We start from the raw sequence: 27,867 nt of genomic DNA on the forward strand, positions 1-27,867 counted from the left end.
TCGAGAGACGTAATGTAATCAAAGATCGTTGGTTTATAGATATTGTGTGTTTGGGCTATGCACGCGTTTGTGCTCTTGATATTTTATTACGTAACCTTGATTCTATTTAAGGGATGGGCCTTTTAGCTTTACGAGATACTTTCATTGTCTCGACGAAGTACCGCTAAAATTATTCGTTCCAGTATTTTATATATTCCTACGATATTATTCTATATTATTCTTTTAATTTAATGGTATTTAACCATACAAGAACAATGTTTAAATGAAATTTGTTTAAGCAAGAAATAGATATTTGAAGAATTTAAATCATTTTTGTTAAATCCACGCATTAACCACAGTTAATCCATAATAGTAAGCTGTAATGAAAGGTTACAAGTTTTGTGCAGTAATACAATACTTTTGTCATTGAAAAAAAGAAAGAAAAAAAATGAAAAGAAAAAATAATAAACAACTTTTTTTAAAATTCTTCAAGTAGAGGGTCTTCGTAGTAAATTACTATCTAATTAATTTTCAGAAGTTATAGAGCTGAAAAAGATATTCTTTTGTGCAACAAACAAATGAACAAAAAGTTACCACCAAAAAAAACTACCACAAAAACTATAATAACAGATGTAAATTTACGGTAATGTTATCTTGGAGCAAAATTCAAAAGGTACATAGACGTTCGTAGAACATCAAGCCGACATACTATTCAAAGGATTAAATAAGCGAGAAGAGTGAACGTAACTGGAACACTTAACGTTCGTATAATAATAGCGTTTAACAGGGACAAATTACGTTTCTGTGAACTATAAAAGCTGCTGTAATTGTCCCTATTAATCGTATAATTAATAAGACAAGAATATTCATTATGCTCGATCAAAGTTTCGATTATATAAAATTTCTCATCTCATGCGATAGAGACCAAATGTGTAATTAATAATCTTCGTGGACTACGGATAAATATGTAAATTATATTCATTATTCTCGATAAACAGAATGAATATTTTTCGTAAAATCATCCGTTGGGAAAGATTTAATACGTTGATTATACAAGAGCCGACAAACACTCTGAACTTTTCTTGGAACATTAATATACGTGACTTACGTCTCTCCTGGATTCTCATGGCTTTAATATGTTCATGCGATCTTAGGTGCTCTTCATCACATATCTTCGCGCAGCAGGAGTTTAACGCTCCTGTAATAATATATTACAAACAAAGTATACCGTTTCCGAAAAAACAAAAAAAAATATACATTTACGACGTGCGGTTTAATTGGATTCCTCCATATGACGATTACGATCAATTTCGAAAAACGGATCGCTCGAATAGATGATCCTAAAATATACAATTACTTATAATAAATTAATTGACATAAAGTCACTTAAATTACGATTTTTCCTTTTCGTAAATGAGAATTCTAAATAGTCAAAGGAAAATATCGTTTTATCAAAACATTGATAGGTAGGCAACAAAAGGGAATCAATGCGATATCCTTTCGCATTGAATAGAAAGCTCTGAGATTGATAAATGAAGAGGTATGGAAGGGATAGATAAATCGTGCTAATTATATCGATATTGTATAGATACTTATATGTGTGTATGCGCATATACATGCAGATATACATACATGTATATATATTATATACAAATATATATGTATATATATATACAAACACAAACGATCGTCGAGGGAGTACAATTCATTATGCACGAAGCTTTTCCCTTCCTCTTTAGCCTTTCTCTTCATCTCTTTCTTTCTTTCTGTCCTCGCCTCTTACAGAAATTCTCCTCTTTGCCCTCTTGAGAATTCGCTCTGAAGGAAAGCTTTCGTGCAGATAACCGATAGTGCCGAGACTAAATGCGCTGTCACGATCTCACTGTTAAGGTCCCTATGCGGCTTGACAGCTCGAGTTGTATCCTGCAGAGTTTCGAAGGACGAAACCGTCCAGAGCCAGTGCTTATACCAAGTACGCTGCTTTGCATAAACCGATTCAGTGTTCACCCGAATAATCGACTGATGGGAAAGAAAATGAAAGAGAGAGATAAAGAGAGAAAGAGGAAGGGAAGAGAAAGAGAGAGAGAGAGACAGAGAGAGAAATCTCCCACGATCGGAATTTACCAAGACCTTTCTCGTCTTTGATTACCTTGCGTCCACTCAAGCAGAATATCTCGTTTCGTTCTAACGCGTCCTGCATACGAAGATAATTACGTTTAGCCCTCCATTAATTTCATCCATTTAATTATGAGTGGAAGATGTACATAAAAGCAACGCGTTGTTTCTGGTTGGAAACATTCGGCTTTTCCTTAACAAAGGATCAGTGAAACGAGGAAATTGAGATAGATCTATTACTACACTCGTCAACATAAGACACGGTAAAACAATTTACAGAGGAACATAGAGAGAGAGAGAGAGAGAGAGAGAGAGAGAGAGAGAGAGAGAAATATGGTAGTGTGGGACGATGAAAACTTCTTCGTTGAAATGGCGAGAAACTCTTGTTCTCCTGGATCACATACACTAGCGTAAAGTAACTTGATTATCGGCCTTGCCTGACGCGATGAGTGTTAGAATTCCTGTAGTAGGAGAAGCAGCAGGATATATCGAGTGAGTGAAAGGGAGACAGAGACGGAGAGAGAGAGAGATCGTATATGTATCACCCCTTTGACTTTCGTGAGCAAGCGATGGAAAACCCTTACACGTTCGAGGAAACCACCACGACCAAACTGACAACGGACTTCAACAAACCATTGTATCACCGTCCACCAGTCTTTGCGTATTACCTGTACAACTCTCAACGAACTGATTTCCCGACTCATCGCATTGATGAGTCGACTCGATTTAAATATTAATGAGTGTTCGTTTTGACAGGAGTTACCTTTGAACAAGTCTGACGCTACCCGATTATCATCGTTTCTCACCATCAACAGGATTCGTCTATTTCAATGATAAATGTGCCCTAGATAACGTATATATGATTATTCCACTTTTTTTCTATTCGGTCGATAAAATCGATGGAAGAACGTTAAAAAGTACTAGCCGTCTTCCTTCTAAGAGAGAAAAAAGAAATACGTATGTATACATACATACATACATATATATATATATATATATATATATATATATATATATACACACATATATACATGCATATATATATATGTAATACATTTTTTTTATAGACAAATATTCTAGTAAATGGACATCATATCGTTCATAAAAAAAACCAACTTTAATGTCAGACAATAAATTTTATTTATCACTCACGCGATCCATCAGCGTGAAGAAAATCGATTTTCTTCATTTTTCGAGAAATATATCCAGCTATATACATAAAGAAAAGACAAGAAAAGGAAAGGAAAGGAAAGAAGAAAAAAGAATTCCTTCCACAAATGGAGAGGTATGGAACTTGGTTGATCCACTTTAAGTATATACTCTGGTAGCTATAAGCAGTTGACGAGCCATCGATGAAGCTTTCTGAGCTCGATTATCGGCCCTTTTGCACGAACGATCCCGTGACATTTCGAAGGGGTTATATGTCGCAAAAGGGATACGTATATGAGCAAGAGAGAGAGAGAGAGAGAGAGAGAGAAAGAGAGAGAGGAAGAAAGAAAGACAGTGAGAAGGAGTGAGCGCACTAGAGAGAGCAAGAGAGAAACAGCACTAGAAAGAGAGAGAGAGAGAGAGAGAGAGAGAGAGAGAGAGAGAGAGCGAAAGCGAGAGAGAGAGAGAGAGAGAAAGAGAGAGAGAAGTTAGACTATTCAACCCCTTTGATTTTCCTTCTCTCTCTCTCTTTCTATCTAACAAGAGCAGTAGCAACAGCAGCTTAGTGAGAAGAAGATAGTATGAGAAAGAAAAAGAGGAAGGGGTATTTTCACTCTGTAGATCTCCTCCTCGATGAACCGAGGTGATACCCGTTAGTCTGGCATTGTCTGGCCTAGAGAACGCTCCTACCTGCCAACGAAAAGTTTCTTTCTTTTACTCGCTCACTCGTTCACTCCCACAAACCCAGTAACTTCGCTAAGTCGCGCATTATGAATCCGAGCTTTCGATTGTGCATACGTTTGGTGAATCGATGGTGAACGGGCTCGACTTTCGCTCTAGGCTTTCTATTGTTCGTTTAAATAAATTCGAATTTTGAGTGAGATAAAAATAGGAAGTAAGGAGAGAAAAGGAGAAAGGAAGAAAAGGAGAAAGAGAAAAAGGGAAAGAGGAAGTAAGGAGAGAAAAAAAGAGAAAAGAAAAAGAAAGAGAGAGGGAAAAAAAGGATGGGCGAGAAAAGGCAGTGGCTTTGACATTAGCATCCAACATCCGAAGATTTTATTCTCAACGGGATATATCTGAAAGATGTCAGAGGTAAGTTTTCGATTCTCTGAGTTTCTCGATAGATAGATCGATAGAGGAAAGTAATAAAGTCGCTTTAGAACGTTTAAACTTTTCGAAATCCCATTCCTCGGGTTTGAATTGAACTAGAGATCGTCTTTCGATCTTCCTTACCGATCTCCTACCTTTTACGATTACTAGGGATCTTCGATGAAAGAGGGATAGAGATATACGGACAGACATAATTGCACACGATTCGCATAATCTTCGTATCAATGAGAGTGGGCTTTCGCATTTTAGAAACGATCGATGAACGTTTATCGAGCGGAATAGTATTAAGAGCTTAACTATCCTAACTAATTTAAGAAGAAAAAATACCTTAATCGTAAATTTTAACTCGATTTTATAGGCTGTGTGAATTCGCATTGAAGGGTAGAACTTTCAGAAACAGAGATAGAGAGAGAGAGAGAGAGAGGGAAAGAAAGGAGGGAGGGAGATATATATATATATATTGAGAGAGAGAGAGAGAGAGAGAGAGAGAGAGAGAGAGAGAGAGAGAGAGAGACAAACAGAGAGACAGAGAAGGAAAGGGAGACAGATAGACAGACAGAAAGCGAGGGAGAGAAAGTATGTAAATTACATAAGGGTGCTCCGACTCGTTGTATGTCGCAAAGACGTCACACACAATCGATTTTACCGTTCGTTGAAAATTATAGCGTGACACGTGTACGAGTAATTAAATCGATCGATGACGACCTGGAACCCCCACTCGGTTTCCATGTGTTTATTTGTCTTCTCGAACAAATCGATAGTTTTTTTTTTGGATCCTTAACAAAATCCTTTTTATCATATAAACAAAATAGAACGAAGTGTGTATCAAAATAATTTTGATACGAGCGATGAAAAAGTCCAGGGATTATTATAATAATAATTTATCGGACAATGATGAAGCTTTTCGAAAACATAACGTAACAGACTGGAACATAAACTCCGCTATTTTTTGATTATGATTCATGTGGAATCGTAAATTTAACATCGTAATTCATCTTTATCGTAAACAAAAAAGTAAATAAGAAATATATCAACTTGAAATTATTTTTACAAGTGACGAAAGCTTAGTAATTTTTTGTAAACTTGCCAAACGAGACGATAAATCGATATTTCTTGACTCGGCCGATGTTTATTGAGCCAATAAACGTTGTGTTATCACACAAAGCTTTTCCAGGACTTCTATTCTTTTCTTTCTCACGGTTGAATTCAAAAGAAAGGAAAAATAAAGGTGGACCCTCGGTTCTTTGGCTCGAGCTTATCATCTTGCTCTATTCTACCTCTTCTTTCGGATTTCGTGCTCGTTAGATTAACGTCACTTTTTCGTTGGGGGTCTTGCGAAGAAGAGAAAAAGAGAAAAAAGAGGAAAAGAAAAGAGGACAAGTGAAAAAAAGATGAAAATAAGGAAAAAAAATGAGTTTCGAATTCGACACCGTGGACGAAAAAAAAAAGTGTGAACGAAAAACTGTGCCATGTAGAATTATCGGTACAACGCTTTTCTGAACTAAAGCATTGCGTCGTATATTAAAAATAGAACCCTTCTATTAAGCGAAACGAACGAGAAAGAGGAAAAGAGAGAGAGAGAGAGAGACCTGATTTCGTTGCACTTGGCACAGACGCATTTCCGCAAGGAAATCACGTTCGATATATTTCATGTCTTTACATTTAAGAGGCACATACTGGAGAGAGACAAAGAAGATCAAAGCTTTCTATTAACGATAAACGAAATTCTATCGAAGGAATTCACATAATATATTGAGCATTCTAATTTCGTGCGCCCTAATACGCAGTGATAATCTCGTGCAGCTGCTCCATACAACGATCTCATTGCAAATATTGGAGAAACTCTGACAATGGCGAATTCCAACTATGAGAGAGAGATGGAGAGAGAGAGAGAGACAGGGAGAGATAAAGAGAGAGATAGAGAGAGAGCGAGTTGGTTCACAAGGGTAATCCGTAATGGTCAAGGATGATTCAGAGATGTGTTTCGATTGAAGAGAGACAGTGAAAACAAACGCTTCTATATCGTCGATTTTCCATTCTATTCTAAATTATAGAAGGTATCGCTCTTACGGATAAGCGTATTATCCGTATAGAGACGTTAATAGTACAGTAAACGTTTTCGATGTACTCTGCATTTTGCGGTAGTAACACCCTACCGACTACTTGTGGGATCTCACGTACGATTTAATGTTACGCTTCCACCAAAAATAGTTTCGTGACGTCGTTTAATGCCGGTCGTCGAAATGCTCTATACTCAACGAAGCACGTTGTTTCATACTTACATCGAAGTATGTCCCATTTTGGAAAAATTCGAATAATTTCCGAATAAACCTTTTGACGAACTTATATTTCATTATTAAGTATTTACAATCGTCGAAGAAAAAAAAATATATATATATTTTTTTTTCTTTTTATATCAGGATTTAATTTGCTTCGTACATAGAATAATATCGAAGTTCTTTATTGTCGGAATGAAAATAACAGAAAGAGTTATTTTTTATATCTATATTAAATAAAAATAATCGTTGTATATCTATATAAAATAAAAGTAATCGTTAAAATAAACTTTCTGTATATCAACGTTGCTCTAAAACGAAGAAAAATATAAATCGAGTACGCTTATCATCTATGGAATAATTAACTACGAGTAAATTTTCTAACAATCTTTACAATTGATATTCATGTGGAAGGATAGCGGAACTGTCTTAAAAAAAAAACAAAAAAAAACAAAGAAACAAGAAAGAAAGAAAAACGAAAACAAATAAAAAATAGAAAAAATATAGCTATAGATCCACAGTGTTAGTTTGAATTCTACTTTCACAAATAATCGATATTTCCACGTAAATTCTCTTATTATTCGTCGCAAGTTATTTCTTAATCCTTCAAAAAAACACACACATATATATATGATAAAAGAACTAAAGAAAAGAGAGGGGAGGGGCTTTGGGGTGGATACGAGTAGCAACCACGGTACGGCCGGATTAAAAATAGCAGCCATCGATTTTATCCGTACAAACCTAAATGGATCGTCTGAAACGCATTGTCGCATTCCTTTCACTCTTTTTCCCTATGACTGCCTCTCGTTCCGGCATTTACGAGGCGCCACAATGGAATACCTAAAAGCTGTTATGTCGCGTCTCGATGCCACCGAGGCAGATATTTCCTCTCTCGGTGTAGTACCACCATACTGGAAACTCTATATCCACCATCTCTCTTTCTCTATTTTCTTTCACTTTTTTCTTTCTTTCTTTTACATGCACGCGTTTACATCTTACAGAGAAAAGATGTCCAATACGTATATTCTCCTGCTTAGAGTTCAAAATTAGAGAATAGAAAAATGAAAGAAAAAGATAGTTACGATCGATCGGTCAGGATATAAGAGAGTGAGAGAGAAAGAGAGAGAATGTGGGTAAGGGGAAGAAAAGAAGAAAGAAGATAGACGATTATTTATCACGATAAACAAGTCGTTCGAAAACGATTATCATGCACCTGATGCCAGCCAATCGATGCTTGAAGTCGATCGTTTATTAATTTCTACGAGACATGCTCATTATCCAGCATCTTCAATCACGATCGAAATAAATTCACCAAGTTCTTAAGATACTGGGTCGATTAATCATTTTTTTCATTATCAATCAACGGGTAATAATATTTTTGGAAGGCGAACGAGTTCGCAGGAATCAATCAGTTGATTTATGATGAAAAAATATCTAATTTAGCTTATGGCGTTTTGTAAAAACAAAGGAAATTGATAGAGAAAACAGGAAATCTTTAATTAACGAATTGAGAGAACATTATCGATGATCATTATCGGGGTCATTAATTTTATAAGTAATTTAATTTCCCTTTGACGCATCTGTAAACGTTATATCTATAATATCTTTACTTCTATCAAAATTTTACTATGGCGAAAAGTTTTAATTAATCAGGTCAATCGTTAAACTGTTGTGGAGAAGTTAATTAAGTATTCTACATGATCTTTTATTATTATTCTTCATATAGTTGTCTTTTTTCGTTTTAATTGCAAATTAATATTCACATGCTTTCATTTAAAATAATTAGTATTTAAAGATAACCATTAAACTATTAAATATTTAACTATTTAGATTTAACCAATTAAACGAAGTATTTGCAGAAAATTAACTATCTTTAACTATCTTTAACTATTTGAAGATCGAATTAAGGGAAGAAATTATTACAGAATAGAAATGAAAATTTTAGTATTGACGATGACGGAATCGGATTAATAAACGAAAATTTCGATAAAAAGTTTTTACGCAAATGCGTAAAATTCCGATTTCCAAGGGAGATTAAATAGATGAAGTCACGTATCTAATCTAGTAGGATTTTCATGCCGATGCGTACGCGTTCGTTGAATCGGATATTCTCGAACAGGTATCACCCACGTAACGCACCGTACGGTCTATGTATCGCACGTACTCCAAAATCCAGTTCGGGCATTATGTATTACATACTGGAAACATGTTATCCGGCTTGACCCCTACGCGAGAGAACAATCCTATAGATTGTACAATAAAATCGAAATGTTATATGCCTAGCTCCGTTATTCATTGTCGAATAATAAAACATAAATATAGAAAATTTCTTACGATCTCCTTGCAAATTCGAAAAATTATAATATATCGCGATCGAATAATGGCACAATTAAAAAAAAAAAAGTATTGTTAAAATCTGCAAGAAAAATGTCATTTTTGTAAAAAGTGACAAAGAAACGAATGTGTCTTAATCCTCTGTCGTTGATGAGCCGAAGCTTTTTGGTTATTAGAAGAATGCTTTTGTAACGTATAAGAAAAACTTATTAGAAAATAACTTACACGTCGACGTTTCGAACTTCTTTCATCAACTTCGAGCTACTCGTCTATTCGTTATGTAAAGTTTTATCGGGATTGCTTCTACCATGGAAATATAATATAATAAAAAGTTGTTAGTGTTATGAGTTTTAATTTGATTGGTTCTTCTAAAATTAATGAATAAACATAAAAAGAAATATCTAAATTTCGAATATATTACGTTGTAACTATTTTATGAATGAAGTAACGATAGAAACCAAATATATAAATAAATAAATTGAATGAACGTTTCGATAATGTACGAATAATAAATATATCGATATCGATTGGTCAAAATTTTTACTCGATTTTGTTTTATACGAGATACATGTTACTACGTAAACAAGAATCAACTTATCTATCTACCAACTACAATCATGCTCCTTTGTCGTCTGAAGTCGACAGACGCTGTTCCATCTACTCAGATCTATTCGGTTATCGTGGTACTTATTGATTAGTTAATTGTGCGCCTGTTATATAACAGTTTCGATTCTGACAAAAATATTGATTTTTTCTAATAACTTCTTGAAATAATAAATAAACAAACTTAACATATTATAACTTATGATATTTCTTGCGTAAAATTTCTTAAAGCGTTTAATATATTGCGAATTGGATCGTATACACAACAAATTTGAAATACGTAAATAAAAACTTGGTGTAGTTTGGATAGTGCAAGTTTAGGGATACGTGCGAAACACTTTAGATGTTTTATCTTCGAATTGTGGCATGCTGCATGATCGGATTTTTAAATTCAATTATTCATTGGACAAGAATAATTTGAATGTCACTTGGAATTGTTATCGTTATAGTTATTTAGACGTATAGAAATGTTTACACCCTTTATATATATATAAGAGAAAAAAAGGAAAAGAAAGATTTCTTCCGTCGGTGAAAACGGAAATTTGAAAAAAGAATTCAAAGGAAAAAATTCGAATTTAAGTTATATATATATATCCAACTTTCGTAATAGGAAGATAAGTCTGGGGTGAGAACAAAACGAATGGAGAGCGAAAAAATTAGTTTGGACACTGGCATGCAGCCAAGTTAAACAATGAATCCCTTTCTTACACGGGAGCCATCGTTACTTTCTCGACACACGAAATAGCGCAAACCCTCGACTGTCTGCTCGGCATTTAGTTATACCTACATATGTATAGCTTAGGTCGTTCGATCGATGCTACATAAATATACAATCAACACACCCACCGCCCACGTATTGCAGTTCAACGCGTCAAACTTTCTATGAGAATGATCACCAAGAACAGCCTGTTTACCGCATTATGCATAAACGAGCGTGTTGTCTCATAGATAGGACAGTAACGTTATTAAAATGTTTGAAAAATATACTTGATCATTCGTTGTAATTGACAATCGTTCAAATTAACAAAAAAGAAATTATCGTTACTCGAAATTGAATTACGATCGAAAATTACGAAGAGAAAGAAAAAAGATTGATATACGTAAAACATGTAGTAATAGAGAACCGCAAAACGTTTGGGGTCGTTGAGAGCTAACATAACATATATCATATAGAAATAAGCTGTTTCTCTGCTCGTAAATTTGTCTGTCCTCGGACATCCAACATCCCATATCCAAATTCTCCCGTCCACTGACACATAACTGGAGTCGTGACTTGCATGCTCTCGTAGAAAACAATACTTGCTTCTGCATCAGAAAAAAAAAAAGAAAAGAAAGAAAAGATACGAAACTCATAATCATAGATTCGACGTGACAGTAAAGGATTAATGTTTCGACATTTTTTTCTTTTTCTTTCCCCTCTTTTTTTTCTTTCCCTTTCTCTTTCCCTCATTTAGGATCTGACATACGCCGAGGGCGGTCACAATTGGCGAAGCATAGTATTCTCCCTTCTGGTCATCGGCTTCGTTATCGCCGGGATCGTCACGGCTATTTACCTCCTTGGGTAAGTCCTCCTCGTTAATTAATTTTTCACTTAACATTCTACCATTATAAGTGTTAAAAGGTGGAAAAAGATAGATTTATGTACATCAAACGTAAAAACCGAGGACGTTATATTCGTTATTAAACTTCTATTAGCTAAGCGATCATAATGCTTCCAACATCGTCCACAGGTCGGAGGTGTTGTGAAAGTTTGTGAATTAAGTTAGAGAAAAGTTAGGGAAGTAGATCGTAAATCATAATTAAGAAGGAACAAAATTATAGGTACGTTGACGAGCTACTCTATTGGAGCGGCAGACGTCTTACACTGGACGAGTGCCTTCGAGATGACCTGACACCGCATAGGTTACCACCAACTTGGGTATCCCATGACAAATTCGTATACCAAGCGGATGACGGTTCCCTCACTCTCCTGGACACCAGCAACAACACCGTGTCACTTTTGGTCTCTAATCACACACTCGTACGTATGCATATATACATAGATTTAGCAAACTCGACGCACAATTCTGCTCGACTACTTTGACAACCGAGAGAGAAAGAGAAGAGGGGTGGAGAGAGATTCGAGCGCTAACTAACGAGCCCCTTTCCACGTTTCCGTTCGCTGCACTGGACACAAAGGATTGTTGAAGCAGCAAGTCGGATTTCAAAGGACGATTAGAACGATTCTTCCTTGCAAAATATTTTCGAAAAGCTATGGTACCCTTGCTTCTTGGAATTACGTTATTTATCGATGTTCTCTTATAATTTTATGCACCTGGTTATAAGCAAACATCCTACATATTGTGGATAATGTTGCCGGCAACCGCCATCTATCAGTACTAGAATACTTTTTTAACATATTCATACGTCCTAGCTCTTCTTACATTTATGTATGAGTATGTTTCTCTATGATACAAGGCTTGGAAAAGTTTTTTCTTTTTTATTTATAGACGGCGCTTGCAAGCAATGTTATTTACAAGGAACGAAGTGTTGTCTATTTCCAGGATCGATATTGAAATATTCGCGTAAATAAGTTTCCATCGGCTCGGGAATCATTTTGTTAATGCTTAAAAAAATATAAGGGAAGAGAAAATTGTAAGTTTCTTCGATAGCTCCTTTCGCGACGAACGATCGCTCGAGAAATTTCTTAAAAAATATTATTTCTTCGAGATCTCGACAATTCTTTTATTTTCTATTCCTTGATTCCGCGTAATATTAGTATTTGGAATTTCAAACTTGGAATTGATAAATTCATGTAAATAAAACGTATACTGCGAGTATGGATTTTTTTTCAGTTGCATAATATTCCATTTAGAAGACAAAAGAATGGGAATAGAGAATGGCGAGGAAGAGAGAGAAAGAGAGAGAAAGAGAGTGATTATTCAATTTGGAATACTTTGCATACATACATACATGCATACGAGTAGAAGTGTCATCAGCCCAAGTTATATTACGAAAACAAATGGAATTGATAATTATACAAGAGACTACAAAATGATGAAGGGATATTCAAGAAGGGAACTGTCGAAAACTTTAGAATTTTCGAAATGAGTAAACTCTTTAATATTCCGATATCTACGCATTAATTCGACGGGATAAAGGACCCTCCTGGGTTCACTGCGTAATCATTAAAGAGTCTACGTCAATGATAAACCGATCAGTGCTTTTGTAAGTCCGCAAGGAATATGATCAAACTTTACCAACAACTTCGAATTATAATTACGTAAGAAACTCTTATTCCAGTTACGTAACAACTCCATGAATTTTAAGAAAAGCTTCAGAGCAGATTTCGCGATACGCTCGACGTGAGAATTAACAGGTTTGATCATTGATTAAACGTTACATAATATCAATGCTTTTTTCTTTTTTTTTAAATATATTCTATTTATCTTTCGTAAATTGTAAGATTTCTTTGTATCGCAATCGAAAAACGGAGACAATTTCAATTATCAGTTCTATTCTAAAAAATTATTATTCATCGTTTACTCGAGAGATTTCTTTTGGTAAAACGAAGATAAAAATAGATCTTTTCTTTCTCTGCCTCTTTCATTTTCTTTGGGTCTTTCATTTTAAATAGAAGAAGGATAGACCGAGTTTAGCGTTCTGAAATCTTTCGAATCTTTCTCTCGGTGATACTTTGTCCATTGACGAAGAAGAAGCCGAAGAATGTCCCGCGGCGTGCTATAAAACAAAAAGTTAGGCCGTTTATAAGGCGGAATTCGAAGCATTCCGTAGTTTATCCAGTGACGTGGATACTCGTAGAGTTTGCGAGGAGCTTGGCTATTGCATTTTCTGCTCGATGGCACGATCCCCGCCTCGGGCTTGCTCCCGAGAATAATGGATGTTGTGAAAGAAAGGAAGAAAGAATGGGAGAGGGAAAAAGAAAGGGATAGCGAGAAAGAGAGAAAGATAGATAATACAACGGACACATCGGAATGCAGAAAAGAGGGACAGTGTGCGTCTATTTATTACAGATTAATTTGCAAACGATATAAAAACAATATCTTTCTGACAGTTTTACAAATCATTGTATTTCGAAACGTCATAATCTCTTGCAAATTCAAGAGAAACAATTTTCTAACTCTTTCGAAATGTATATATAGACATACTATTTGATACGTATGTAGTGGTATATAAATATATCAAATTTGATATGTATAAATAGTGTGTACACACACACGTATATATACTATTTGAAAGCTATTTCATTTTCTTTTTGCTTTATTTCCGATAAAAATAGTAAAAGATCAAACGATGGTAGATGGTATATTGTATGTACGATACTTCAAACAAATTTTTGATACCGAGAGAAAACTACAGTCGGAGAGATGAAAGATATAGATGAAAGATTTGGAATAGGACAGAAAAATGATTGATGTCGACTTGCCGCGAGTATGTTTGCGTGTGGCGAGAAAAGCCGCTTCAAGTGGATTGATTCCGAATCCTCCATTCCATCTTCTCTTTCAACCAGCAGACAGAGTACAGACAAGAGTATACAACACCGCATTGATCCGATCTCTTCGTTCGAACGGAATATGACGTGGCAGAGCATCCATACGCCCTTTTAAAAACAATGGCGGCTTAGATGCGCCATTTTACGTAAACCTCACTGGTAGAAATAAAAAGAATCGACTTTTTTCGATAGGTTCTATGAAAACAATAGTAGGAGAGCAATGTGCGTGGGTGCGTACGCTTGTACATACGTGTCAAAAGAAACTTTATAGTCGGACACGATTAGCATGGATTTTTTTAACGTCGATTAAGGTCGATAAGATATTCGCTGATAACGAATAATTAACTCGTTCGAAGATTTCATCATTTGCTTTCTTAAATCTTTTATAAATTTAATTTTTTAGAGGCAGTTGAACGTCCAAGGTTACCAATGCAGCGCAGATTTGCGTTACGTATTGTTCAAGCACAATGTCAAGCCGGTAAGCAGCTTAAATCCAAAAACTTCTTGATATTCGCTAGTTTGTACGAGCGAAAAGCTCTTTTGTAGTTTCAACTATGTATGTATGTATATATTCTACGTACGACGTTAGCATGCATGAGAATAATGTGATCCGTTGCTACGTCGAGTATTTACATATCGCTATTGATGCTATTTACGGTTCGGTGGTAACCGGTTGAGATACGTTATCGAGAATTAATACACTATTTATCGTTTCTTCGAAAAGAAAAACACAATTTTGATAGATCGGCGACGTTGATTTTTGTTCCTTTTCATTTTTCAGGTATTCAAAAACACTTTCACCGCACATTACACAGTCTACGACGTCACGAACGAGTAAGACAATTCATTATTATTAAAATAAAATTCATTCAAATTTATCGATCGACCGATAGATTATCCTGTCGTCGATTCGAGTCATTTGTAATTACGAATTGAGTTCTCAGTGTTCTCGCGAAACGCTAGATATAAAATTAGAAAGATGTCAAGCGTCAAGTGGGCTCAAAATTGGCCGAACCATTTTCGTTCGATAATTTCGTTTCGTCCCAACCGGCAAATGGCAGGCCTAACACCATGCCATGGTGCCTTAACCCTCTACCAGTAAATTGATTTAATGTGCCGCATTAACCTATTAATAGTATTTAATCTATCGGGTAGCATCGAAGAAAGTAGGCCACAGTCAACATTGTTCGATGCAGGTGGACTGTGACGATCGATCTAAAAGTTTGTCAATAAACTCAGTAGGAAGGAAAGTACCTTGGCGCTGAAATGTGTTCAACGTATTGTGGAGATTATTAAGTTCGTCATGAGTTTACCTACATCGCTTACTTGTTTGAAATTTGTACGAAACGACTTTAAAAGGTCTCACTTATTGAAGTAAAATATTTCTGCAACGTAGATAATTCGTAGAAATTCGGAATAAAAATGACGAAAAAGAAAAAGAAAAAGAAAAAAGGAAAGAAGATGGAGGAAAATTTTCAATTAAATCGCTATTATTTTCGATCAGTCATCACACACCCCTTCGTCTCCACGCCTCGAGTAAGGTGCAACAAACGAGACTTCAACACGCAACGTGGTTGGGCAACACGACCGGTCTCGTGATGATCTCGGAGAACGATATTTATCTTAGGATAGCTCCGTCAGCGATGGAAGACACACAACTGACGGATACCGGTGTTCCTGGTATTATATATAACGGTGTACCTGATTGGTTATATCAGGAAGAAGTATTGCCTAGACCGGAAGCCACGTGGCCGAGTCCCGATGGCACGCATATCCTCTTTGCTTCGTTCAACGACACCAAAGTAATAATCAAATTAATTGTTATTCTGTAACGTTTAGGCCATCCGATTATTATTCTGATCATTGGATCATCGTGTATAATACCTTAATATGAAATAAATTTGCCTAAGGTTACAGCCTTGGAATTCCCTTGGTTCGGTACTCAGTCAGGTCAAGAAGGTTCCGCATCAACCCCACTCGGAGCACCTCGACGTGGCTCTTTTCCACCCTCCAGATCCGTCAGATATCCAACCCCTGGTTCAGCCAATCCGGAAGTCGATTTGTGGTTGTTAGAAGTGAACAATACAAATAACTGGATTAATGGAAATGGAACGAGTAGTCCGTCGGGTAGTACGAAGACGAAACTTAAGCCACCACCTGTCTTGGACGGACAGTAAGCCTTGCTCCTTAAAATGTAGTTACATTAAATCGTATTAAGAATCGATCGATATAAAATTAGAAACGAGAGTTAGAAAATATGAATAAAAGATGGCTCGTATGTTTATGAAAAAAAATAAGAAGGAGAAATATTTTCGAAATACTCTTCCTTAAGAGTTTCAATTTTCCAGAGAATACTATCTGATATCAGCTGGATGGGTTGGTGGAGACGCTTCTCAAATTGCAGTCGTGTGGATGACCAGGTCTCAGAATTTGTCACTAGTTTCGGCATGTCGTGCGCCTCTTTGGGAGTGCGAGGAAACCCATTCAGAGAGGGCACCCGAGGGTCAATGGTTGGACGCGCAACCGCATCCAATTTTCGCTCCTGACGGTGATAGTTTCCTGCTGCTTGCGGCTGTCCAGGAGGGTGACAAGGAGCATTTCACGCACATAAAGCACGTTACGTTAACGCAACAGAGGATAGCCGTATTATCGCACGGTCGTTACGAGGTTAGCAACACAACGATCGATGATCGATCGGTTAAATACGAAAGATCAAACGTATGTTGAGATAGTAACGCGATTTTCGATTTTCCAACAAATAGCCGAGATTCTATTTCTTATGATTCTATCTCTTATTCACGTTGGCACAACGAAAGTCCCTCTATGTGTAGAATCGTGAAATGATTTTGCAATCAGGTGAGCGAGATCCTAGCGTGGGACACCAAAGCTCACCTGGTGTACTATCTGGGTACCAGAGAACGGAGACCTGGACAGAAGCATCTCTACGTGGTACGTGATCCGATCGCCGACGATCCTCGTCGTTTGGAACCTTTGTGCGTTACTTGCGACCTTGGCGAAGTCCTTTGGAGTAGTAGGTAAGCAAGCTTATATCGCGATAACGATCTTACACGTCTAACGATCTCGATTTCCAAACAGATCTAACAAATAGTGAAATGAATGAAAAAGATAATTCCTCTTGCAGATTTTATTACACAAATTGCACTCACTTCGGTGCCTCCGTAAGTCCTGCGATGACCGACGACACACAGGGCTACTATGTCCTCTATTGCGAAGGTCCCGGCTTGCCATTGGCCGGTGTGCACATGATGTCATCCCACAAGATGATCCGTGTCCTCTACGATACGCGTATTCAACGTGCCGATAAACTCTCGCAGCTGGCGTTACCGACGAGAAGGAGCTTCGAGGTAATGCTCGATAAGTACCAATCAAAATCTCAAATTCGTTGATGTTAAATTTATCGGTCGTTATCGTTAATCGGAAAAAATGTTGCAGGTGCCGTTGCCTCAAGGTTGGAAGGCGCAGGTGCAGTTGCTCCTGCCGCCTTCCTGGCGAGAGGAACTAAGAGACGCAGCGTTTCCAGTTTTGGTGGAGGTCAATGGTCGGCCAGGAAGCGAGGCAGTAACAGATAAATTTAGAATAGACTGGGGTACTTACATGTCGAGTCACAACGACGTCGTTTACGTGAGACTCGATGTTCGTGGAGCGAGAGGACAAGGAAAAAGAGATCTTTTCCGGAAGATCGGAGGCGTCGAAGTTCAGGACCAGCTGACTGTCCTTAGGCATCTTTTAAAGACACACAAATACTTGGACGTCACCAGAGTTGGCGTCTGGGGCTGGGGTTACGGTGGTTACGTTACTGCCATGGTACTAGGAAGTCAAGAGAACGTCTTCAAGTGCGGTGTCGCCGTCAATCCGATAGCCGATTGGCTCTTTTATAGTAAGAAATTGTTTTACTGTTTATGAATGACTTTTTTTGTAAACTTTGACAGCATCCAAACGAAGATTTTATCGTTACCTTTAGACTCTGCTTTTACGGAGCGAGTCCTCGGTGCACCAGCTGAGAACTATAAGGGTTACGTAGAGGCTGATTTGACTCAAAGAGCGAGATTAGTGCCGAGTCATAGTCTTTATCTTCTTCATGGTCTAGCAGACCTAACAGCGCCTTATACGCATGGCGTTGCCTTTGCCAAGGCTTTGTCTGAAGCGGGAGTCATCTTTAGGTACCAGGTGAGTCAACGGAACAATCTCATCTTTCTTTGTTCATTTCCTTTTTTTTTTTTTTTCTTTTTTGAAGTCGATCATTCTCTCGTCTTTCGACTTTCAAAATCGTCTTTAACTTTCTTTTTCATTTCCTTGAAATAAAACAGAGCTACGCGGACGAAGATCATGCCTTAGCAGGTGTGCTCGAACACGCTTATCGTTCTATGGAGGACTTTCTCGCCGAGTGCCTCGCCTTGGATGCCTCCTAGTGCCTCAAGCCGAATACTCCCTTGTTGTCGATAGTGCGCCTACTTCTAATAAATCCCAGGATGAACATTTAAAAGCGATCTAGTCCGCGAATAGATCGAGCTGAAAGCTTGGAAAGCTCTCGAATATACAGCGGTCGATCGCACGAGAAGAAGAGAAATAGGGAAGAGAAAGTCTTTTCTTCGGAGTTTTCGAAAAATGAAAAAGAGAGAGAGAGAGAGAGAGAGGGAGAGGGAAAGAGAAAGTATGAGATTATAGATGCGTGTGCGAGAAAGATAGGCGAACGTTGAGAGTATCCGTGTTAATAGTGTATTCACAAATAAGTCGTTTACAGAGATAGAAATAAATAGTTCTAGCGATAGCGAATAAAAGATGGGACTGAGAGCTTAGAAAAATGGATTACGCGATCGTATATGTCGATGTCGATCTTCTATCGGATCTGAAAGATTTCTCTCCTCGCGGTATGATCCACGGAAATCGAGAAAAAAAAAAAGAAAAAAATACGAAAGGTCGGAAGTCGATGTGTTAACGTTATTACGACATTAGTGATAATGATTTTCTTAGTCATTTGATATTCCATATATTTTTATAGTCGATTAAATCGCTGCAAGTATTCCGTTATCGTAGACGTTGTCTGTGATACGACGTTACGCATGTGGTAAAGAACGAAATAATATACATATGTGTATGTGTATGTAGATACGTTACGTACAAGAAACGACGTTGGAACCTGTTTGACATTTTATAACATATCCGAATTATTTCTCGTGATCTTTCTCTTTAAGACGCTCTTGCTACATGCATATCCCCGTGTTATTCTATATACTTACGTACTTCTTTTCTAGCGACGCAAACATTATTACTTTTCACCGACGATAATCCATTTTTCTTGGTCGACGCGAGAAAGTAACGAGATAAAGGTGCAATCAAAAAATATGTTGCACCTATACGAGCAATATCGTTAAATAATGTTATTAAATCACTTGCCTGCATCAGCCTACGAAATTCCTCTTTGCTACGAAACGAACTTAAGAAAAAAATAAAAAATAAATGAATATACTTCAATATTACGTCGCCCAGTTATTCCTTCTGGAAGGGTGCAAGCATCGTTGATTGAAAAGAACGGGAATATACTGAAAGGGAAGAAATGTTGAATTACGTCGGGCATTATATCAGGATGCGCCCAAAATTTTATCGACGTAAGCGAAAAAGTTTGAGAAACTCGAGCAAGACGAAAAGAAATAATTTCAAAACGGAAGAACGTTTTATTGGTCGAAAATAATCAGCGCAAAAAATAAGAGAGTGAGAGATAGAGATAGATAGAGAGATATAAAAGAAAAGATTTACTCGATATGAAGAAGAAGTAAAAGAAAATAAACAAAACAAAAAAAAGACAAAAAAACGTAGAATCGGAAAGAAAAAGAGAGCTTATCAAAGATTTTTACAAAAAAAAAAAAATAAAGAAAAAAACGTTTTAGTCTTTCCTTCCTTTCTTTCCTCTTTTTTCCTGATTATGCGTTACTGGTGCCTTCTAGAATCGAGATTGAGCGTGAGAAAGTCATTATTAAAGTTATTCGGTGACGTTCATCTGAAGGCATTAATACATTAATAATTCGAAAATTTCATAAGAAAAGATAAAGAACGAAAAGAGAAAAAATAATATGATCAAAGGTTTCCCTTGAGTTCTCTATCAAGCACAGCTTTCGCGCGTCTACTGTGTGTGTGTGTGTGTGTGTGTGTGCGTACGTGCGAGTGAATGTGTGTATGTGTACGTGAGTGCAGTGTGCGTTTCAAAGTCGCGTTACGAAAAAAATCCCCTAGAAAAAGAATCTACTCCCTCTTCAAGGTTGTTTATCCTTAAATATTTATACATACTGCTATCACTATTACTATTAATTATTACACGCTGTTTATAAACATTAACACACGCATTTACACACACGCGTCGCTGAAGAAAATTTTCTCCTCCCTTGTTACGTGTGACTCTATCTCTCGCGCTCGAGAAATGTTTTCCAACCGCGATTCGGCGCGTCTAATAAACATTATTAATAATAAACAAACGAACGGAAGAGTTACGTAATTTAATTAAATCATCGATTTCGTCGGTCAACAGTCGAAATTGGAAACTCGTACATACTATTTCGAGCGTGTTCCTCGTCGAATGGCAACGGCATCAATGAAGCGACATCATCGACTTGAAAGATGTGTTCGATAAAACGAAAAAAGGAACGACAAGAAAAAAGAATGATACAGCGCATTCATGTATCATCGGGGATGAAACGAATCGAAGAAAAGAAATCTCAAACGTGAGCTTAATTTTACATGATATTCATAAAAAATAAATAAAATAAATAATTCTCTCCCTAAAACGGATCGTGGCATCGCCGTTCTCGATATCTTTCGATTTGTACATTTTCGAAGTTATATATCTTACACTCCCCTGTATCATGCGTGTTTCGACAAAGTAAGGAGGAAGGAGATAAATAAAAAAAAAATGAATGATAAAAAAAAGGAGAAGATAGATAGACGATGGTAAAGAAGAAGAACGAAAAGGAAGGTTAAGAAAGAAAGAAGACAAAAGGAAATTGTCTGTCTTTGCATTAGTGTGCGTTCACGAAGAGGTAAATAAATAAATAAATAAATAAATAAATAAATAAATAAATAAATAAATAAATGAATAAATAATCGTCTTCGTTTACAAGTCTGAAAGAGAAATAATTCTATGTGTTAATGAAGACAAATTAATAATTGTGCGATAGAGAGAAAAAGAGAGAGAAAGAGAGTGAGAGTGAGAGTGAGAATGAAAATGTGTGTGCTTGTGTGCGTGAAAGAGATAGAGAGAGGGAGAAGATAAATGCGCTCGAACGAAGAGAGTCGCACGTGTCGCCATACACGCTGTCTGCCAGAGCAGCCCTTAAATGCCGACAATCAAGGCTAGTGCAACTAATCAAACGATAATAAATAGAAAGGAAAGAAAAAAAAAACTACCTAATAATGTTAATGAATATTAGAAAAAAAAGAAAAAAGACAAAAAAAAAGAAAAAGAAAAAGCGAATGATCATTGTCGATCGTATATGTTTAGATGTGTAATATGAGATGTGTATGTGCATGTACATACCAAGTGTATGTGTACGTCAATTAATACGAGATAGGCCTCGAAATGAGGTGCTGAAGTTCAGGCGTCGCGTGTTTGAATCTTTAGAAAATAAAGTTTGAAATAACGAAGAAGGTGGATACGATTGATCGAAGGAAGGCATGTTTATTGAAACAACAATAAAAGAAAACATATAAAAATACTCGATGATAGCGGCATTAAGAGTACAAAGGACCGTACGCTTGGACGATTTTGTGTTCGGGATATTATTATTAATAGTGATTTATTGCAAAATGTAATTAATCGTCAGTCAAGGCCTTACTGATGTATACCTTCGTGCTTCGTCGCGTTTAGCTCGAATTCGATGAATTCTCAATAACTCGAAATACATACTCTGAATCGATTTGAGATCCCTCTTAGCGAAACCCTTAGTGAATTTTCCGAAAAGAAATTTGTAAACTTCTGTGACGTCGTTTTATAAGCCGAATAAGTCAAAAGTTATCGAGAAAATTGGAAATTCTATGTGGTGATCTTGAAAAAAAAAAGAGAAGTCGACAAATTCGTTTTTACGAAATCCCTCGTCTCAGCTAGAGTTTTTTCGAGGAAGAGAGAGAGAGAGAGAGAAAGAGACGAGAGAGGTCGCTTGAGCATTAATTCTTTAATTAACGTGCACAGACGACAACATTATAACCCGAAGAAGATAAAGTATAGAAGAAAACAGAAAAGAAGAAAAATAAGAGAAAACAAAAAGTTTCCGCCTTTTTCGCTAGAGAAACTTGAAAGTCATGAATGATCGATGTGTGAATCTTCTGATTCCAGGAGAGAGAGAGAGAGAGAGAGAGAGAGAGAGAGAGAGAGAGAGAGAGAGAGAGAGAGAGAGAATGTTAAAATCACAATCAATTATTAAGTATAGTAAATTTAATGCGAAAAATGACAGAGGTTAGTAGGGTGGGGGGGATGGGGGAGACGGCGAATTAAACATAAGCATATAGGTATCGAATTAATTAACACACGATCGCGAAGGAGGATGGCCGCAGGCACGCAAAAAAAAAGACAAAAAAAGTATGCGAAATATGAAGTTATTCGCCAAAAAAAAAGAAAATAAAAATAAAAATGAAAACCTTGGTAGCTGCGCATAAGGATATCTATAGCTTTTGGTAACGTATTATATCGCCGCTAGGCTATAAAGACAAAAAAAATTATACACACGCACATACATGAGAAGATACAGTGATAATGAAGAACTTATGTTCATTTACATGTACACGAAAAAAAATAATACACACATACACCCGCAGTAATACCAGGAGAAATATAATTTAATGCGGAACCCGACGCAAGAATCGGGCCCGTGCGAAGAATCGAATAATAAAATCAATACGAGTAATAAATTAGAGCGATATGTTTGAAAAACGTAATCGATCTCGATTATCCGAAACGCGATCTTTCGATTCTTGAATTTCCTTTACAAAGACGTATTATATTAATCAAAATCCTTAATTGCGATCTAAATCTCAAGTAATCGAATAATTTTATTTGATAAACAGAAGAATTTCAAGAATTAGTTGATTTCTAATATGACGTTCAAAAGTAATTATTTTATTTATAGCTGCTATATATTTTTTATTTATTTGCTCGTATAAGACACATCTAAATTAATTTCTAAGTTTGCAGAATTGTCTGTTCTATATTATCCTTACTCTTTTTTTCTCTCTTTAAATTTCTTCTAGTTTCTAAATGAAAGATATTGTTTATTTTACATTATATTTACTCTCTCCCTCTCTCCTTTTCTTTTTTATCGACTTACTCGACATTCGCTATTCGTTTCAGATAATCGAGGCGTCATCCAGATAATATATTCGCAAAATTTTTACATCAGAACGTCCGAAAATCGATCGAGTATAAAAAAAAAAAAACAAAGAAAAAACAGAAACGTTTTAAAAGTCGCCTATTCGAACGCGATGTAGAGTCGAAAAGCGACGAGAACGCTGCTCCAAAAAAAAAAAAAATAAAAGATTATCGACTGTATAAATCGAATCAATGAAGAAGAGTAGGAAAGAAAAGTTGTTTTTATATACTAATTATTATATTCGCTCGAAGAGAAAAGAAATGAAGATGAGGTTGAGTCGAATGGGACTAGGGTCCTTATTGTTCAACATAAGCTTCTCTCGAGACACACGGACGATTGCTTCATCATCCTATCTAATAAATAATTAAATAAATAAATGAATAAATAAATAAATGAATAAATAAATAATTAAATAATAATAATAATAATAATAATAATAATAATAATAATAATAATAATAAAAATAATAATAATAATAATATCGATAATGAAGAAAAACAAAAAAGGAGTAACAAATATCGCCTCCGAGCGCGAAACGAGACGCGCTGATTGTTTCGACTCGACTTTTTGCGATATTCGCACGGACCTGTAGACGAGGAATATCCGTGAAATCGGCCAATCGGAACACGCAGAATCTGTGTGTGCACGTCAATGGACGCTTCGTGATTCTCGTGTGTAATTCTTTTTCTTTTTCTTTTCGATTTTCTTCTTCTTTTTTTATATATATGTATATAAATGTATTGTATGTACTCGAGATATTTATTACTAACGATAAACGTTTCTTAACGCAAAGATTCGGGAAATTATTTCTTCGGCGATCGTTTATTATTTACTGTTCGAACGTGCCTATCAATTTTGAATCGTGTTAACACGTACATACGAGAATCAATAAAGGAAACGCTGGTTTCACGAATATCGTCCAAGTTACCTTCCATGTAACATCCATGAGATAATCATGTTATTAAGACTCTGCGTTTTTTAATATCAGCGAGGATCGCTCCGGACATCGGGCGGACAAAAGTGTTTTCAATAAACTGTTACATTACCTGATAGTCTGTCATTTATTTCCCATCATTTACGAATCAACTTCGCACCAATTCCGATTACCGTCAACTGACTTCGTGCGTGATTGATAAAATTATTTCTCATAATTCTCTTTGAACTTCTCTGAAAAGCTTTATACGAACGAAATTTCACAGATATTATATTATTTTCTTTACGTTTTATCAATTACGATATTGATATGGAAATATGTCAAAAAAGTTAACAGCGATCAATGAATAAATTGGAAAAGTGTTAACCTTTATCGATAAAATTTGATCAAGGATAGAATTGAATCATGGATATACGTCAACCTAAAAGAAAGAAAGTTTCGATAAAAAATCATCATTCGCAAGAAGATCTACGGTTGAGCAGAAGCAAGCAGAGATTTAGTGATACTTGCACGCTCTCTCGGTAACCTAAACAGAAATAGAGAAATAGAAAGAAATGTTGAGTTGCAAAAAAATGTTGAATACAGTTCTTCGTTATTTTACGAATAATTATTATTTCTTTTTGAAAGTATTCACAAGCACCCGTACGCAACTCGTTCAAAATCTCTAAGAGAAATGAGTTCAGCGAACAATAAATTCGAAAATCTTTCCAATCGGTCCTCCGACAGCAGTATCATCTTCCTTGGATCGTTTCATAAAATTCCACAACTTATTATCTTAGACGATAACGACAGTGAAGATGACAAAGTTACGGAACATTTAGATACGAAAAAGCAGGACGTAAATATCTTTTATTAACAATATATCGATCATAATTAATTTATTGACCATCTTTTCAGAAGGAGTACCAAAATTAATTACCAGATATCAAAACGTACCAAATGTTTTCAATGAAACGTATTTCAAATTTATTTATAATAGAAAAATAATTAAATAATTTTATTGATACCGATTAAAGAATAAATGAAATACATATGTGTATGTATGAATTAATATAAGAATTAATAAGTGAATTATCCCTTTGAAGATTAAACGGTCTTGTCCTTGTTACAAATTAGATATAATCGTTTCCTTTGATTTTTCGTGAGATATAGGTAGCTGTCAGGAAATTACGGCAGAAAGATGATACAGCTTCTATCTCGGCCTTACCCCTTCGCATTATTCTTGTTTGTCTTAACAGCGTCTCCGTCATGTAATGACGGCTATTGATAGATGTCAATTTCGATAAATCCCTTTCGGACAACAAACTAGTCTTCACCCCTAATACGCTCAATTCCGAGGGGTGAATACCAAGCCAACGAATTTTGGGACAAGCTAAACTATCGTTCCTCTTCGATAGTGTTGAAGATCCGAAGCTAAAAAAAATTGAAAATTGAAAAAAGCGATTCGACAAAAGTCTGTAAAAGGTCTGATAAACATTTTGTAACCATATGAAATTTACCGATAAACGCACATGATATCCATACCAAAGGGATCAGCATCTACGATAATATAAATTGGAATATCTAGTTTTTCAGAAAGTAATTTAATTAGCATCCTTGTACCAATATCAGGGTAGCCCTTTCCTGTGATTAATATACAACTCAATAAATCCGTAGTATTCTCTTCTAATAATTTTTGAAATATCGAATCTTTCTCGACTATCAAAACGAATTTTGCTTTTGCACGAATCGAGATAATGTTTGAAATTATCTGAGGAATAAGTGCACCTCCTGGAACATTGCAATCGATAATCTGGTTGTCCGTGAAGTATAGGGTTAAATTTCCTGCTACTAAACCCTTGGACGTAGCAATGAGACCTACGAAATACACATTGATCGTTTCTTAAAAGTTAATAATCTATATACATATAATTTCTATCGTATTATGTATATAATCTATATAATCTATACAATGTTTATAATTATATAAATATAAAATTATTAAAATATACTCACCCAAATCCCACGGTGCACAATCTAAAAGTTCAGCGACATCGTACACAGCTAAATCTATGTATTTTTGCGTGGGAACCAAAATACCTGCTATGTCATTTTTTAAATCATAGTAAAAAGACCGCCTAGTGATTGTAGTATTTGTAATTAATAATCGATGGGACATAGCCATCACTTTCATCATTAAGGCCAGTTTATTTTTACTCCTTTTGCGACAAAAATCCATACTATCTGTCGTATTCATTATAGATTCGATTTCATCGAATTCCAACGTCTTACCATCAGATTCATAAACATCATTTTCATATTCTAGGGATTCTATTTTATCATAGTTACTTGGAGCAAATACATTTGGAAATTCCCCAGAACAAATTTTCTGCATTATCATCAGAGTCGTATATTCGATTTGACGTATCAACATTTTCCTAATCGAAAAATAACAATATTATGTTTATATATTTAAAAAATAAAATATGATTGGTTTATCTTCTTATTTATTTTTAATATCTTCTGATGGTTTATTATCTTCTGATGGTTTATTATCTTCTGATGATTAATATTACCTGAATGGTTCGTTATCGACGAACGGTATATCGATTCTTTTTTCATCTGTATTTTCTTCCTTATCGAGACATAGTAAAGTAGATCTTATTCGTTTTGCAGAGAACGTAGACATGTTTCCTATAAAAAAAAATACGTGTTTTATCAGAATATCATTTTTCCAAATGATTTTTCATTTCATAATTTCTAATATAAACAGTAATTATAAATTACAATAAAAATTTTTATTTATGATTTGTAAGACGTTCACTAGATGTCTGTATCGTAGTCTTACGTCACGACAAACATTTTTACCGACACTACTTCTACATCTTAATACGAAAAGTGACAAAATCTAGTTAATTTTTACGAATGCTAATGATGACTCTAAATTTTTAACATTTTCATTACTGTAACTATTTTGCATAAAATTTAATTTATATATTCCAAAATAGTTAAGACTCGAGGATCAAAAGATCAAAATCTAGATCATAAAACAATAATATCATCCTCTCAAATCTGCTGATAATAAAAAAAAAAACAATAGCACAGAATGTATTTTTTATACCAAACAATATATTGTATATATAAATAAAATAATTAAGGAAAAAAAATACACATTGTCTAATGCTGATATCAATTAAATTAATTAAAATGGAACGTACGAGAGTTACATTTAACAAATAATAAGAACGAGAAAGTCAAAAGATCGCGACGAAATTCTCGATTCACTTTATAACTTTCGTTTTACACATTTATAGTCGAGGTAGGAAAGTATTGTAAGATAAAAATCTACCGCCTATCGTCCTATTCGAATGTAACATTCTCACAGCAATAAACATATTAAGTTTTCGTTTGTTCGAAGATATATTGACCGTAGAAATGATGGAAATATCAGAAGAAAAGGGACATTAGTTTTTCATCTTAAGTCTACATTCATATCGAGTAGCAAATCTCAAGAGAACAGGACAC

General features: G+C 35.6%; 2 protein-coding genes across 6 annotated transcripts in view; one reads left to right on the top strand and one right to left on the bottom strand.

Annotated features, from left to right (window-relative positions):
• The window catches only part of LOC127062264 (inactive dipeptidyl peptidase 10), a 90,582-nt gene extending 66,101 nt beyond the window's left edge, over nucleotides 1–24,481 (top strand). For 4 of the 5 annotated variants that reach the window (XM_050990150.1, XM_050990149.1, XM_050990152.1 and 1 more), the window contains 12 exons: nucleotides 11,021–11,127; nucleotides 11,388–11,586; nucleotides 14,462–14,536; nucleotides 14,840–14,892; nucleotides 15,563–15,860; nucleotides 15,969–16,231; nucleotides 16,407–16,725; nucleotides 16,915–17,093; nucleotides 17,201–17,423; nucleotides 17,512–17,956; nucleotides 18,041–18,246; nucleotides 18,387–24,481. In XM_050990150.1, coding sequence (XP_050846107.1) covers nucleotides 11,021–11,127; nucleotides 11,388–11,586; nucleotides 14,462–14,536; nucleotides 14,840–14,892; nucleotides 15,563–15,860; nucleotides 15,969–16,231; nucleotides 16,407–16,725; nucleotides 16,915–17,093; nucleotides 17,201–17,423; nucleotides 17,512–17,956; nucleotides 18,041–18,246; nucleotides 18,387–18,488 — 2,469 coding nt within the window. In that variant the 3' untranslated portion in view covers nucleotides 18,489–24,481. Of the gene's footprint in view, nucleotides 1–3,679; nucleotides 4,336–11,020; nucleotides 11,128–11,387; nucleotides 11,587–14,461; nucleotides 14,537–14,839; nucleotides 14,893–15,562; nucleotides 15,861–15,968; nucleotides 16,232–16,406; nucleotides 16,726–16,914; nucleotides 17,094–17,200; nucleotides 17,424–17,511; nucleotides 17,957–18,040; nucleotides 18,247–18,386 lie in introns of those variants that run through there. The other variant, XM_050990153.1, reaches the window with a different exon arrangement.
• Nucleotides 24,482–25,379: 898 nt separating this feature from the next.
• Nucleotides 25,380–27,031, bottom strand: LOC127062215 (meiotic recombination protein W68). Its single transcript, XM_050989990.1, has 4 exons — nucleotides 26,919–27,031; nucleotides 26,359–26,780; nucleotides 25,863–26,220; nucleotides 25,380–25,776 (listed from the first exon to the last, which is right to left on the bottom strand). Exons 1-4 carry the CDS (start codon nucleotides 27,029–27,031, stop codon nucleotides 25,476–25,478), a joined length of 1,194 nt encoding a protein of 397 aa, XP_050845947.1. The 3' UTR covers nucleotides 25,380–25,475.
• Between the last annotated feature and the right edge of the window lie 836 nt (nucleotides 27,032–27,867).

This window comes from Vespula vulgaris, chromosome 3 (assembly GCF_905475345.1).
Source record: "Vespula vulgaris chromosome 3, iyVesVulg1.1, whole genome shotgun sequence".
NCBI classification, from domain to species: Eukaryota; Metazoa; Arthropoda; class Insecta; order Hymenoptera; family Vespidae; genus Vespula; species Vespula vulgaris.

Excerpts from the sequence above, each read along its gene's own strand:
- LOC127062215 (XM_050989990.1), bottom strand. The coding sequence starts at position 27,031 with ATGTCTACGTTCTCTGCAAAACGAATAAGATCTACTTTACTATGTCTC. Across the intron at positions 26,221-26,358 it reads TTGTGCACCGTGGGATTTGG|GTCTCATTGCTACGTCCAAG; the intron begins GTGAGTATATTT and ends TGTATTTCGTAG. Across the intron at positions 25,777-25,862 it reads GATATCATGTGCGTTTATCG|CTTCGGATCTTCAACACTAT; the intron begins GTAAATTTCATA and ends AATTTTTTTTAG.